General features: G+C 42.6%; 1 protein-coding gene across 1 annotated transcript in view; it reads right to left on the reverse strand.

Annotated features, from left to right (window-relative positions):
* The window catches only part of trpm5 (transient receptor potential cation channel, subfamily M, member 5), a 79,228-nt gene extending 68,816 nt beyond the window's left edge, over positions 1–10,412 (reverse strand). The window contains exons 1-3 of the mRNA XM_079497568.1: positions 10,312–10,412; positions 2,873–2,940; positions 2,120–2,285 (exon numbers count right to left, since the gene is read on the reverse strand). Of these exons, the coding sequence (XP_079353694.1) occupies positions 2,120–2,285; positions 2,873–2,940; positions 10,312–10,338 (261 nt within the window). The 5' untranslated portion in view covers positions 10,339–10,412. The remainder of the gene's footprint in view (positions 1–2,119; positions 2,286–2,872; positions 2,941–10,311) is intronic.
* Between the last annotated feature and the right edge of the window lie 2,102 nt (positions 10,413–12,514).

Below are 12,514 nucleotides of genomic sequence, written 5' to 3' on the forward strand. Positions count from 1 at the left end.
TACAGTTGATTTAGTATTTTGTATTTTGGTGGGCCTTGATGCCGTCGTAATGACTGTTTTTACACTTGCTGAAAATAGCCGATCTACAAGCTCACAATGTGCCGCGCTTCTGTCCACTAGTCCCTTCCTAACATTTTAGTCTAGTTTTCATTTGTTGAGGAAATTGTCACTTTGTCAGTATATTTAGTCTTAGTTTTAGTCATCATAGCTTAGTTTTCATTTAGTTTCCATTTAGTTTTCGTCAGTGGAAAAAGACAGTCGACAACATTTTTCGTCATAGTTTTAGTCGACGAAAACAACACTGCACCAGTTGTATACCGATAGCCTGTAGATCAGGGCTTCTCAACATTTTTGGCTGCATGGGGACGTATATAGGCTATATACCACTGGTTCCCAAACCTTTTTCATGTCAAGGACCCCCAAAATTACACTCATTAGCCCCCATTTGGACCCCCATTTGAAAATATATGCCAAGGACCCCCCCATAAGAGAAGGTTTTTACGGCTCTAGCAGTGATTTTCAGCCATTTTCATTTCAAGGGCCTCCGGTTTGACCTGAATTAGGCTACGGTCCTCTATTTAATTAGCCTGGCTAATAAGCCAGACCGAATCAGCCGTTGGCAAAAACAAAATTGCCTGCCGGTGGATTACGGTCTGGAGAGGCTCAATTGTACGCCCATTTCCTACACCAGAGAACTGGTGTGGCCAATCGGGACACGGTATGCAATATGGGCGGGCTTTGGTACAGTGACGTTCAATGCTTGAGACCTTTGACTGACAGTAGCTCTGACCAATTGCGTCAAAGAGAAAATGTTTGAACCCGCCCCCCGGGAAACAAGATCCATACACAGCATCTCCAGACTCAAATACCACACGACAGTGTGATTTGAGTCTGGCTTATTAGCCAGGCTACTATTTAATGGCATTTCTATCTCTGAGACCCCAATGTATATTGTAAAATCAATGTTAATTTAACTCTGGGAATGTATAAAATTCCATTTGTACACTCTCAGAGTTACAGACCCATAAGGATCCATTTGGTTCCAAACTATCATTCCAAACTATCATCAGTTTGAAGCCAACATTGACAACCTGTAAGCTGTAACTATAGTGTCTCGCCCTTTAATTAGTCATGTTTTGTGGACTTCAATGCTGGCCTGCTCTCTCGCACCTGGCTCTATAGCTTTGGTATAAGCCCTGAGTTTTATATAGAACACAAACTTTTATAAGGTTTGCTTTGTGCCCTCACCTTCCCTCTTGTCCTGTTTGTATACCAATGAAGTCTGTGCTCTGTGCCCTCACCTTCCCTCTTGTCCTGTTTGTATACCAATGAAGTCTGTGCTCTGTGCCCTCACCTTCCCTCTTGTCCTGCTTGTACCAATGAAGTCTGTGCTCTGTGCCCTCAGCTTCCCTCTTGTCCTGTTTGTACCAATGAAGTGTCTGCTCTGTGCCCTCACCTTCCCTCTTGTCCTGTTTGTACCAATGAAGTGTCTGCTCTGTGCCCTCACCTTCCCTCTTGTCCTGTTTGTACCAATGAAGTCTGTGCTCTGTGCCCTCACCTTCCCTCTTGTCCTGTTAGTACCAATGAAGTCTGTGCTCTGTGCCCTCACCTTCCCTCTTGTCCTGTTAGTACCAATGAAGTCTGTGCTCTGTGCCCTCAACTTCCCTCTTGTCCTGCTTGTACCAATGAAGTCTGTGCTCTGTGCCCTCACATTCCCTCTTGTCCTGTTTGTACCAATGAAGTCTGTGCTCTGTGCCCTCACATTCCCTCTTGTCCTGCTTGTACCAATGAAGTCTGTGCTCTGTGCCCTCACCTTCCCTCTTGTCCTGCTTGTACCAATGAAGTCTGTGCTCTGTGCCCTCACCTTCCCTCTTGTCCTGCTTGTACCAATGAAGTCTGTGCTCTGTGCCCTCACCTTCCCTCTTGTCCTGCTTGTACCAATGAAGTCTGTGCTCTGTGCCCTCACCTTCCCTCTTGTCCTGCTTGTACCAATGAAGTCTGTGCTCTGTGCCCTCAGCTTCCCTCTTGTCCTGCTTGTACCAATGAAGTCTGTGCTCTGTGCCCTCACATTCCCTCTTGTCCTGTTTGTACCAATTAAGTCTGTGCTCTGTGCCCTCACCTTCCCTCTTGTCCTGCTTGTACCAATGAAGTCGATGTCGCCCACTCTGCCCGCTGCCCAGTGGTTCTTCTCCCTGCCGCCCGCTCTTCCAGCCAGGCCTCTGGGGGGCGCCACACTCTCCATGGACTCACCCAATGCAGCAGAGCAAGGGCAACCAAGCAGGATGCTGTATATGATAGACATAACACAACACATTGAATGGATGGAGACGGCATGGTTTACCAGATGGAGACGGCATGGTTTACCAGATGGAGACGGCATGGTTTACCAGATGGAGACGGCATGGTTTACCAGATGGAGACGGCATGGTTTACCAGATGGAGACGGCATGGTTTACCAGATGGAGACGGCATGGTTTACCAGATGGAGACGGCATGGTTTACCAGTATGAATGGATGGAGACGGCATGGTTTACCAGTATGAATGGATGGAGACGGCATGGTTTACCAGTATGAATGGATGGAGACGGCATGGTTTACCAGTATGAATGGATGGAGACGGCATGGTTTACCAGTATGAATGGATGGAGACGGCATGGTTTACCAGTATGAATGGATGGAGACGGCATGGTTTACCAGTATGAATGGATGGAGACGGCATGGTTTACCAGTATGAATGGATGGAGACGGCATGGTTTACCAGTATGAATGGATGGAGACGGCATGGTTTACCAGTATGAATGGATGGAGACGGCATGTGGTGGATGGAAAGTATAACTTAAGTACTTTTATTTACCCACAATGCTTTACTAACCTGTGTTTTTCTGACCACTCCAACATGGCTCCACATCTCACACAGCTTCCGTGTGGACGCAGCAGCCCCTGTAAACATACGTGAGTTATTCAGTGACCGGCCGCTGCACCCATCAGCACCCACCACCCAGCTCAGCCCAGGTGCAGCATCCATCAGCACCCAGCTCAGCCCGGGTGCTGCACCCATCAGCACCCATCAGCACCCACCACCCAGCTCAGCCCAGCGGCTGCAGTGTTGTTTTTGGCAGCAAATTTTGATTTTAGTTTTAGTCGTAGTCTCTTGAATAGTTTTAATTTAGTTTTAGTCACATTTTAGTCACCTGGAATGTCTTAGTGTTAGTCTAGTTTTAGTCGACTAAATATCATAAGATTTTAGTCGACTAAATCTACAGTTGATTTAGTCGACTAAAATGTATTTTGGCGGGCCTTGATGCCGTCGTAATGACTGATCTACAAGCTCACAACGCGTCGCAGCACGCTTGTAGATCGGCTATTTTCAGCATGCAACTAATTGTAAAAGGCCTTATAGTGGATCTCTTGTCCACTAGTCCCTTCCTAACATTTTAGTCTAGTTTTTATTTGTTGACGAAATTGTCAGTATAGTTAGTCTTCATTTTAGTCATCATAGCTTGGTTTTCATTTCCATTTAGTTTTCCTCAGTATAAAAGGTCGACGAACATTTTTCGCCTTAGTTTTAGTCGACAAAATCAACACTGGGCGGCAGTATAAAAAAGGGCTTAGCGGTTAATTCACGTAATTGTATTAATAATAGAATCAATTAACTAGTAACTAAAGCTAGTAAAGTAAAACTCAAAAACCTCAAAATTGTACAGTACTTGGTATGGAATGCACTTCCCATAACAATCAGAACTGCAGCCTCACTCCCAATATTCCGCCGTAGTCTGAAAACCCACCTTTTCAGACTCCACCATGGGCCATAGCACTTACCCTACCCCCTTAGATAGCACTTACCCTATCCCCTTAGATAGCACTTACCCTACCCCCTTAGATAGCACTTACCCTACCCCCTTAGATAGCACTTACCCTACCCCCTTAGATAGCACTTACCCTACCCCCTTAGATAGCACTTACCCTACCCCCTTAGATAGCACTTACCCTACCCCCTTAGATAGCACTTACCCTACCCCCTTAGATAGCACTTACCCTACCCCCTTAGATAGCACTTACCCTACCCCCTTAGATAGCACTTACCCTACCCCCTTAGATAGCACTTACCCTACCCCCTTAGATAGCACTTACCCTACCCCCTTAGATAGCACTTACCCTACCCCCTTAGATAGCACTTACCCTACCCCCTTAGATAGCACTTACCCTACCCCCTTAGATAGCACTTACCCTACCCCCTTAGATAGCACTTCTGTAGACTTAGATAGCACTTACCCTACCCCCTTAGATAGCACTTACCCTACCCCCTTAGATAGCACTTACCCTACCCCCTTAGATAGCACTTACCCTACCCCCTTAGATAGCACTTCTGTAGACTTAGATAGCATTTGATACAGACTTATAGCATGTTATGTAGACAGCACTAGAATTGCATTGTATGTAGTCACAGGCACAGCACTTCATAGCATAGTATAGTATACTGTATATGTATAGTTTATATGTATAGTTTCATTATATAGATATTCCACTGTTACTTTCTTTAGCGTACGCATTTGTCATGATAACTACTTTTTATGTATGTGATGTATTGCCATGCTTTTTGTTCTTGCTTAATGTAAGTCTCTCTGGATTAAGAGCGTCTGCTAAATGCCTAAATTGTAAATTGTACTTGAGTAAATGAATTTAGTTGGTGGAGCCAGCTGGTGTTCTTGAAAGGAATGTTTGGTGAATGCAAAGTGAACAGCATTTTCATTCTCGCTCCACATGCAAATGATGGCCTAGGAATACACCACGAGCATTAAAGGTGCTGTAAGTGATAATAGTTTTCTGTTCAAATAAGTGTTCAATAGTTCTATTTTATGATTCTAATATCTATAGAGTGTTTGTTTGTCAGTAACAGAGATCTTTCCAGCTCTTAAAACATAACATACATTTTTAGGTTGGGATTCAAATGTTATACAATCAGCAAGTTGAGCCCTCATTACGATCCACTTTAGGAGTGAGTGACAAGGATTGGCAGGATCAGAAGTGACTACATTAGAGGATCGGGTTTTGGGGATTAAAACAAGAGAGGCGAGGTTGAGATGCTGGCAGCGGTGGCCGAACGGATTGGGGAGCGGTCTTGATACCGGAAGGTCGCCAGTTCGAATCAGCGGTCCGACACGTTGAAATTACCACCGCTGAAGTGCCCTTGAACAAGGCATTGAACCACTACGATGAAATGTTCTATGAGCAGGGCCTGGCTGGAAACAAGTTCTTGAGCTTAGCCCAGATACCCTGGGTAAATATAGTAATCATTTCATTTAATTTCAAGACAGTGGCGTGCACAGACATTTAGAGGGGCAGGTGCTCAAGTTAAAAAAGGGCACCTTGTGCAGCGCGTGGAACCGGCCGGTTGCCTTAATCTATTTTGGGCGGGAACCCCTTTTGGTGTTAGCATTATGTTATGCTTTAGCTATTGAAAAATAGCAGATCTACAAGCTCATAGCGCGCCACCGAGTGGCGCGCTATGAGCTTGTAGGTCTGCTATTTTTGAAAAATCAAAAAAAAAGAAGAAGAAAAAAAATGTTTTTTTTTCTTTTTTTTCAAAAGGGCACATTGCCAAAAGGGCAGGGGGTGCTCTAGCACCCCCTAGTGTCTATCTGTGCACGCCACTGTTTCAAGAGGATATACAGTAGGAAGGCCAAAGAGGAGGTTTAAGGATGTGGTGAGAGAGGACATGGCAGGAGTCACTGAGGAAGACATGGCAGGAGAGAGGACATGGCAGGAGAGAGGACATGGTTTAAGGATGTGGTGAGAGAGGACATGGCAGGAGTCACTGAGGAAGACATGGCAGGAGAGAGGACATGGCAGGAGAGAGGACATGGTTTAAGGATGTGGTGAGAGAGGACATGGCAGGAGTCACTGAGGAAGACATGGCAGGAGAGAGGACATGGCAGGAGAGAGGACATGGTTTAAGGATGTGGTGAGAGAGGACATGGCAGGAGTCACTGAGGAAGACATGGCAGGAGAGAGGACATGGCAGGAGAGAGGACATGGTTTAAGGATGTGGTGAGAGAGGACATGGCAGGAGTCACTGAGGAAGACATGGCAGGAGAGAGGACATGGCAGGAGAGAGGACATGGTTTAAGGATGTGGTGAGAGAGGACATGGCAGGAGTCACTGGGGAAGACACAGAGAGGAGGAGGAGGAGGAGGAGGAGGAGGAGGAGGAGGAGGAGGAGGAGGAGGAGGAGGAGGAGGAGGTTTAAGGATGTGGTGAGAGAGGACATGGCAGGAGTCACTGGGGAAGACACAGAGAGGAGGAGGAGGAGGAGGAGGAGGAGGAGGATGTGGTGAGAGAGGACATGGCAGGAGTCACTGAGGAAGACACAGAGAGGAGGAGGAGGAGGAGACGAAGAAGGCAGAACTCATAAACAAGTGGAATTTGTGGAACAGTTTTCTGAAAAAAAAAATGTTTCTATGTCAGTCGTTCTCAAACTATTTCATGTCGAGGACCCCCAAAAATATATGTAATTGGCCGCCAACCCCATCTGAACATTATTGTTCCAGGGACCTCCCCAGAAGCAAAGATTTGAGTCAAAAATGTTCGCTTTGAAAGAATATATATTCAAAGATTTGCGCTACATTTTCATGATTTTTCAAAAATAGCAGACCTACAAGTTCATAGCGCGGGGCACTCGGTGCCGCGCTATGAGCTTGTAGATCTGCTATTTTTCAATAGCCAAAGTATAACATAATGCTTAAAACACCAAAAGGGGTTCCCGCCCAGAATAGGTTAAAGTGATGAAATATAAATGTAGTAGACAAAACATGAATCCGGAACACTATAAAATTGGAACTGATCTTTGTGGGATTGATTAGATATATTAGGACAACTGTTGGTGTGACCGAATTCCAACCTGGAATGGATACACATCACCGGGTCATCTGAGACACACAGGTTATGCCCGGGACAGACAGACACACACAGGTTTTGTGAAATTAACAATGTTTACAAAGTGCTTTACAGTGTCAAGGGATAACCAACAACAATCAAATGAAATGCATAAAATAGACTGTATAAGACAATAATAGAACCAAAGCATACTGTAGATACATACCGTACATGGACATGAGAAAATGAGCAACATGATAACTCTAAGGAAAGGCTTTAGTGTGCAAATATGTTTTCAAAAGTGATTGTTCAGTGAACTTGTTCTTGTAGTGAATTATTAAAGGACCACTTCACCACTTTTCAACCTATCTTCATATAATAGGTCCTCACTAATAATCATGATAAAATGGCACGATTTTTTTTCTACTCTGTGTCTCATAGGAGGGCTGTGGGCAGTTTAGAAACCGTCTTCCAGTGACATCATCATTAGGCAGATTATTTTTTAAACAAGATCTTTTTACAAAAATGTTTAGATTTTCATTATCGTGAGAACGATGGCTTCCATTTTCGCATTGCAACTTTTCAGGACTAGAAAGCCTGCAGTTTTTATTAGCTTGTATTCCCCATCGATGATGTCACTGGAAGACGGTTTCTGAACTGTCCACAGCCCTCCTATGAGACACAGACCGACATTGCGCCATTTTTTCATGATCATTAGTGAGGACCTATTATATGAAGATAGGTTGAAAAGTGGTGAAGTGGTCCTTTAAATAAATACTGTATTATGGTACATTATTTATACTTAATTGACCGCGGAGTCACCCAGTGTTATATTTATCTGTCACTATTTGAGTAAAAGCAGCCAAAACCAAAACACGTCTGGCTTTTCTCTTTTCTTTCCTTTCAAAAGTGTTCTTTTTCTCTTCAAAGTCTACTTAATGAAACTGCAGGCAGAAATGTTCTGCTTGAGGAATACCATTGAGAGACAACTAAAGCTCAATCATTCTGCTGAACTTGAAAGTACCCGTCGTGCCTCGCTACGATAAGAGCTTTTCTGCAGAAGTAAACGCAACACACTGAATAAATACAAATATCCCTCATTGATATCACCTCAAAATTTGCATTTGAGCAAACTCTGTCTGTCCTTTTACTGCATCCATTTGCCTGAGTAGTTGCAGGGTGCTTGTCAAAGATGATAAAAAAAAAGATGATGCAATCCCTCTAACAATAAGCAGTCTCAGCGTTGTGCTGGCATGCTGCTGCTCACAGACAGGCCAATGGAACTAGGTTGTGTGGTAATAATAATGGTGGTTATGGTATAAATGTTTAGGGAAACAATTTAAGACATAATTGTATTTGTAGGTTAATAGTTTAACCCATGTAGGCCTGACCTCGAAATTTAAAAACATTCTTCTAAATCCTCCATATCTGAAATAAATATTTTCACAATTTTTCAAAAATAGCAGACCTACAAGCTCGTAGCGCGCCACTCGGTGGCGCGCTATGAGCTTGTAGATCTGCTATTTTTCAATAGCTAAATTATAACATAATGTTTAAAACACCAAAAGGGGTTCCCGCCCAAAATGGATTAATGTAAGATGGGAGGGCTTGATTTGACTACAGGTGCGTGAGGTTAGAGAACACGATGGTCATGCAAACAGGAGCATTTGCATGCAAGAGAGGAGAAAGAAAGAGTTCTGGAAAGACAGACAGACAGACAGACAGACAGACAGACAGACAGACAGACAGACAGACAGACAGACAGACATTTGTCTCAAATGCGCGAATACAAAATCGTGGAATATTGATGCAATTGCTCTCTCAAAAGTGTAAACCAAGTTATCCTTGCTGACGTAAAACGTTTTCTTACAACAAATGCACAATTTCTATGGTTTTGTAAATAGTTATTCTAAGTTGCATTATTATTGTTTTATTATTATTATTATTATTATTATTATTTGCTTTTGATTGTTTCATTTCACATTTGATTTGACAGTGTGAATGTATGTTTTCTCATGCCAATAAAGTCCTTGAGAAGGAACGAGAGAGATTGTTACAGTCTGTTTATCATGTGTCTCGCTGTGTGTCTTTCAAAACCTTGGCTTCAAGTGTGACGAGGAAAACAACATTGTTAATGTATCCTCAAGGATTTTTGAAGATAATAATGGTGTGTGTGTGTGTGTGTGTGTGTGTGTGTGTGTGTGTGTGTGTATTACAAAAGCTTGGCTGCTTGTTGAATCTACAACCTTGCTAAATGCAAACCATTTTATATAAGCCAAGGAAGATCAGCGCCTGAAAAGAGCATGCCTTATATTTACTAGTTATATATATATACTGTAATGGAAACATTGTTAAGTTATGGCAATAAATGTCAAATAAAGAAACATTTGAGAGAAAGCCCTCACTTTGAAATGATCCACTCTGAAATGCTATAACAGAAAATAACAAGATAATGTATTGACATATACTGTATAAAAGGACCAGTATGCTATGTTTCTATTATAAATCAGTGTGACAAGTGTGACAAGTTTATTATTATTATTATTATTATTATTATTATTATTATACTTGTCTCTTGTCTTTCTTGAGACTTCGGTTACTATAGTTACTTTGTCCATTTAGATTATTATTACAAAACATTACTTTAACCACTTAAAAGCAGCACTATGTAACTTAGTGTATGTTAGAACAATATAATGTATACAATTGGGTTGTATTTGGTCTCTCTGCTCTTCTATTGAGACCTTTAGATCCTGTGTCTAGGTGAGACATGACCTTTGACATGATCCTATTTCTGGTTTGACACAAATTTAGATCTAAAGGTCAAGATTACATTTTCAACCAGAGCAAGCAGGCAGGCCGGGTCCATTAGGACAAAGGTAAAACATGTCAGTACTTGTGCAGGAGACCCGGGTTCAAATCAGAGAGGAAAGTTACATAGTGCAGCAAACCCATTTAGGCCTGAGGACGATTCTACAAATGTGAGTGTTTTCTGAAAAACTATATGTTTCTATGTCAGTGGTGCTCAAACTATTTCATGTCAAGGACCCCCAGAAATTTCTGTAATTGGCGGCCGACCCCCATCTAAAGATATGTTGTTCCAGGGACCCCCCAGAAGCTAATATTTGAGTAAAAGATTTGCGCCACATTTTCACGATTTTTCAAAAATAGCTAAAGTATAACATAATGCTTAAAAGACCAAAAGGGGTTCCCTCCCTGAATGGGTTAAGTAGCTCTACTTACCAGAGGAGTGTCGTGTGTATCTTAAGTAGCTCTACTTACCAGAGGAGTGTCGTGTGTATCTTAAGTAGCTCTACTTACCAGAGGAGTGTCGTGTGTATCTTAAGTAGCTCTACTTACCAGAGGAGTGTCGTGTGTATCTTAAGTAGCTCTACTTACCAGAGGAGTGTCGTGTGTATCTTAAGTAGCTCTACTTACCAGAGGAGTGTCGTGTGTATCTTGCATGGTTGTGATGATGAATGTTAGATGTCCTGTCCAGCTGTGTGTCCATCACTGTGGACTCCACAGGTGGAACTTGGTGACAAGGTGATTAACACGCCCCCCCGGGCTAACCCCCCCCCCCTTTTAGCCTCCTGACCAATCGTAGCCCGTGTTGAGCACCGTCACTTTGCATCTTCCCAGCAGGTTGCACTGTGGTGGACAAAGTACTTCAAGTAGCCTAAAATACTCAAGTATTCAAAAGTACAAATTACATAATGTTAGATTTTCTTTTTGATATCATTGCATTGCTGTATTGGAGGGGGGGGGGGGGGAAAGGCAGATCTACAAGCACAGGTTGTGAGAACGCAAATTCAGACACAGCGACGCAAGCTGATGGACTGCTGTTTAATGCAGGTGGACAAAGACAAGAACGTCTCAGACAAACTAAACACATGTGACACTAAGACAAGACTCAACAAGGACTGTCTGGAGAGAAGATCTGATATATATATTAGGCCTACACATGAGGTGATTACAAATGAGTTACAGCTGGGGCAAACCGAAACAGAACCAGGAAAACTACACCAAAATACATAGAAATACTGTATAAGACTCTAGACACCACAATCAATGAGACAAGGCTGTGAGTGTGACAGATGCAAAACAAAGAAGAAGAAAAGTAGGAAAGTAATACTGTACTAATGCACTGAGTTACGGTCCAGCACTGCAGCTTGCACAGCTGCACCGCCCTCCTCATCAGGATCACAACGCTGATGGATTATGAGACATTTGCATTTTATTTTTGCATTTCCATTGGTTTATGGGTACAGTGGTACAGTAGGCCTGGCTTATCCCATTTTGGGATAAGCCAGATCTACAAGCTCTACAAGCAGATCTACAAGCTCGTAGCGCGCCACTCGAGCTTGTAGGTCTGCTATTTTTGAAAAATCAAAGAACGACTGACATAGAAACATGGCTTTTTCAGAAAACTGTCAGGATTTAGAAGACATTTTTAGAATCTGATCTCAGGTCAGAATGGGAGGCTTGGCTGCAGTGCTGTAAAGCAACTAAGTACATTTACTTAACTTTAATACAGGAGTAACCTAAGTAAATTATGCATAATCGGTTAAACCTAACCTTATTCCTAACCTTAACCCCAGTAAAACTATGCCTTAACCCTTATTTCTAAGGCCTTAACGTGTTTCTAACCTTATTCTCAGTAAAACGAAATAAAGAATACAAGAACCGCTGCACCGAGCTGTCGGCGGATAAAAGCTGTGGCGAGATGGAATTGGGGCGGGATACCTAGATTTTATAATCCCATCAGGAGAGAGAACTCGCACAGGATACGGAATAAACAGGTGCAATTTGAAGTGATGGCACTGAGAAGAAACGAGCATACAAAATTGGAACTGGAACACTATAAAATGTAAGTGCTTTGTCTTACATCATTTCTGTTTCGTAAACGGAAAAGATATTTTCAGGTGGGATACCAATGAGGAGAGAAAAACACATTTGAGAGGTTAATCAGCTTCCCGAAAGGAATATAAAGGCCTAAGTATAAGTATTTGTCAGCTACAATGTTAGTGTTCCAGCTCCAGCTTGTTTTTTTTGTTTCAAGATCTTTTTTGTTTTGTTTCATCACTTCCAAACTCTTGTTTATACTGTTATGTCTCCTGTGGGAGTTCTCTCTGCTGACTGGATGAAATTGGTATCGTGACCTGAAAACATATTTTCTGTAAGTTACAACAAACAAACTAGTCGTCTCTACTGTCAGGTGGAAACCTCATATAACGCACATGTCTCTACTGTCAGGTGGAAACCTCATATAACGCACATGTCTCTACTGTCAGGTGGAAACCTCATATAACGCACATGTCTCTACTGTCAGGTGGAAACCTCATATAACGCACATGTCTCTACTGTCAGGTGGAAACCTCATATAAACCTCATATAAACCTCATATAACGCACATGTCTCTACTGTCAGGTGGAAACCTCATATAAACCTCATATAAACCTCATATAACGCACATGTCTCTACTGTCAGGTGGAAACCTCATATAACATGTCATAGCACATGTCCAAAACCATAAATGTTCAGGATTCTAATTAAAAAACAAAAGAGCTGCAGATCAGGAAGCTCAAAACGCGGCTCCGCGTGTGGACTTTTGGACATTTGTGTGACGCTGTAGCGTGAT

The sequence above is a fragment of the Electrona antarctica genome (assembly GCF_951216825.1).
Source record: "Electrona antarctica genome assembly, chromosome: 3".
In the NCBI taxonomy this organism is placed as follows: domain Eukaryota; kingdom Metazoa; phylum Chordata; class Actinopteri; order Myctophiformes; family Myctophidae; genus Electrona; species Electrona antarctica.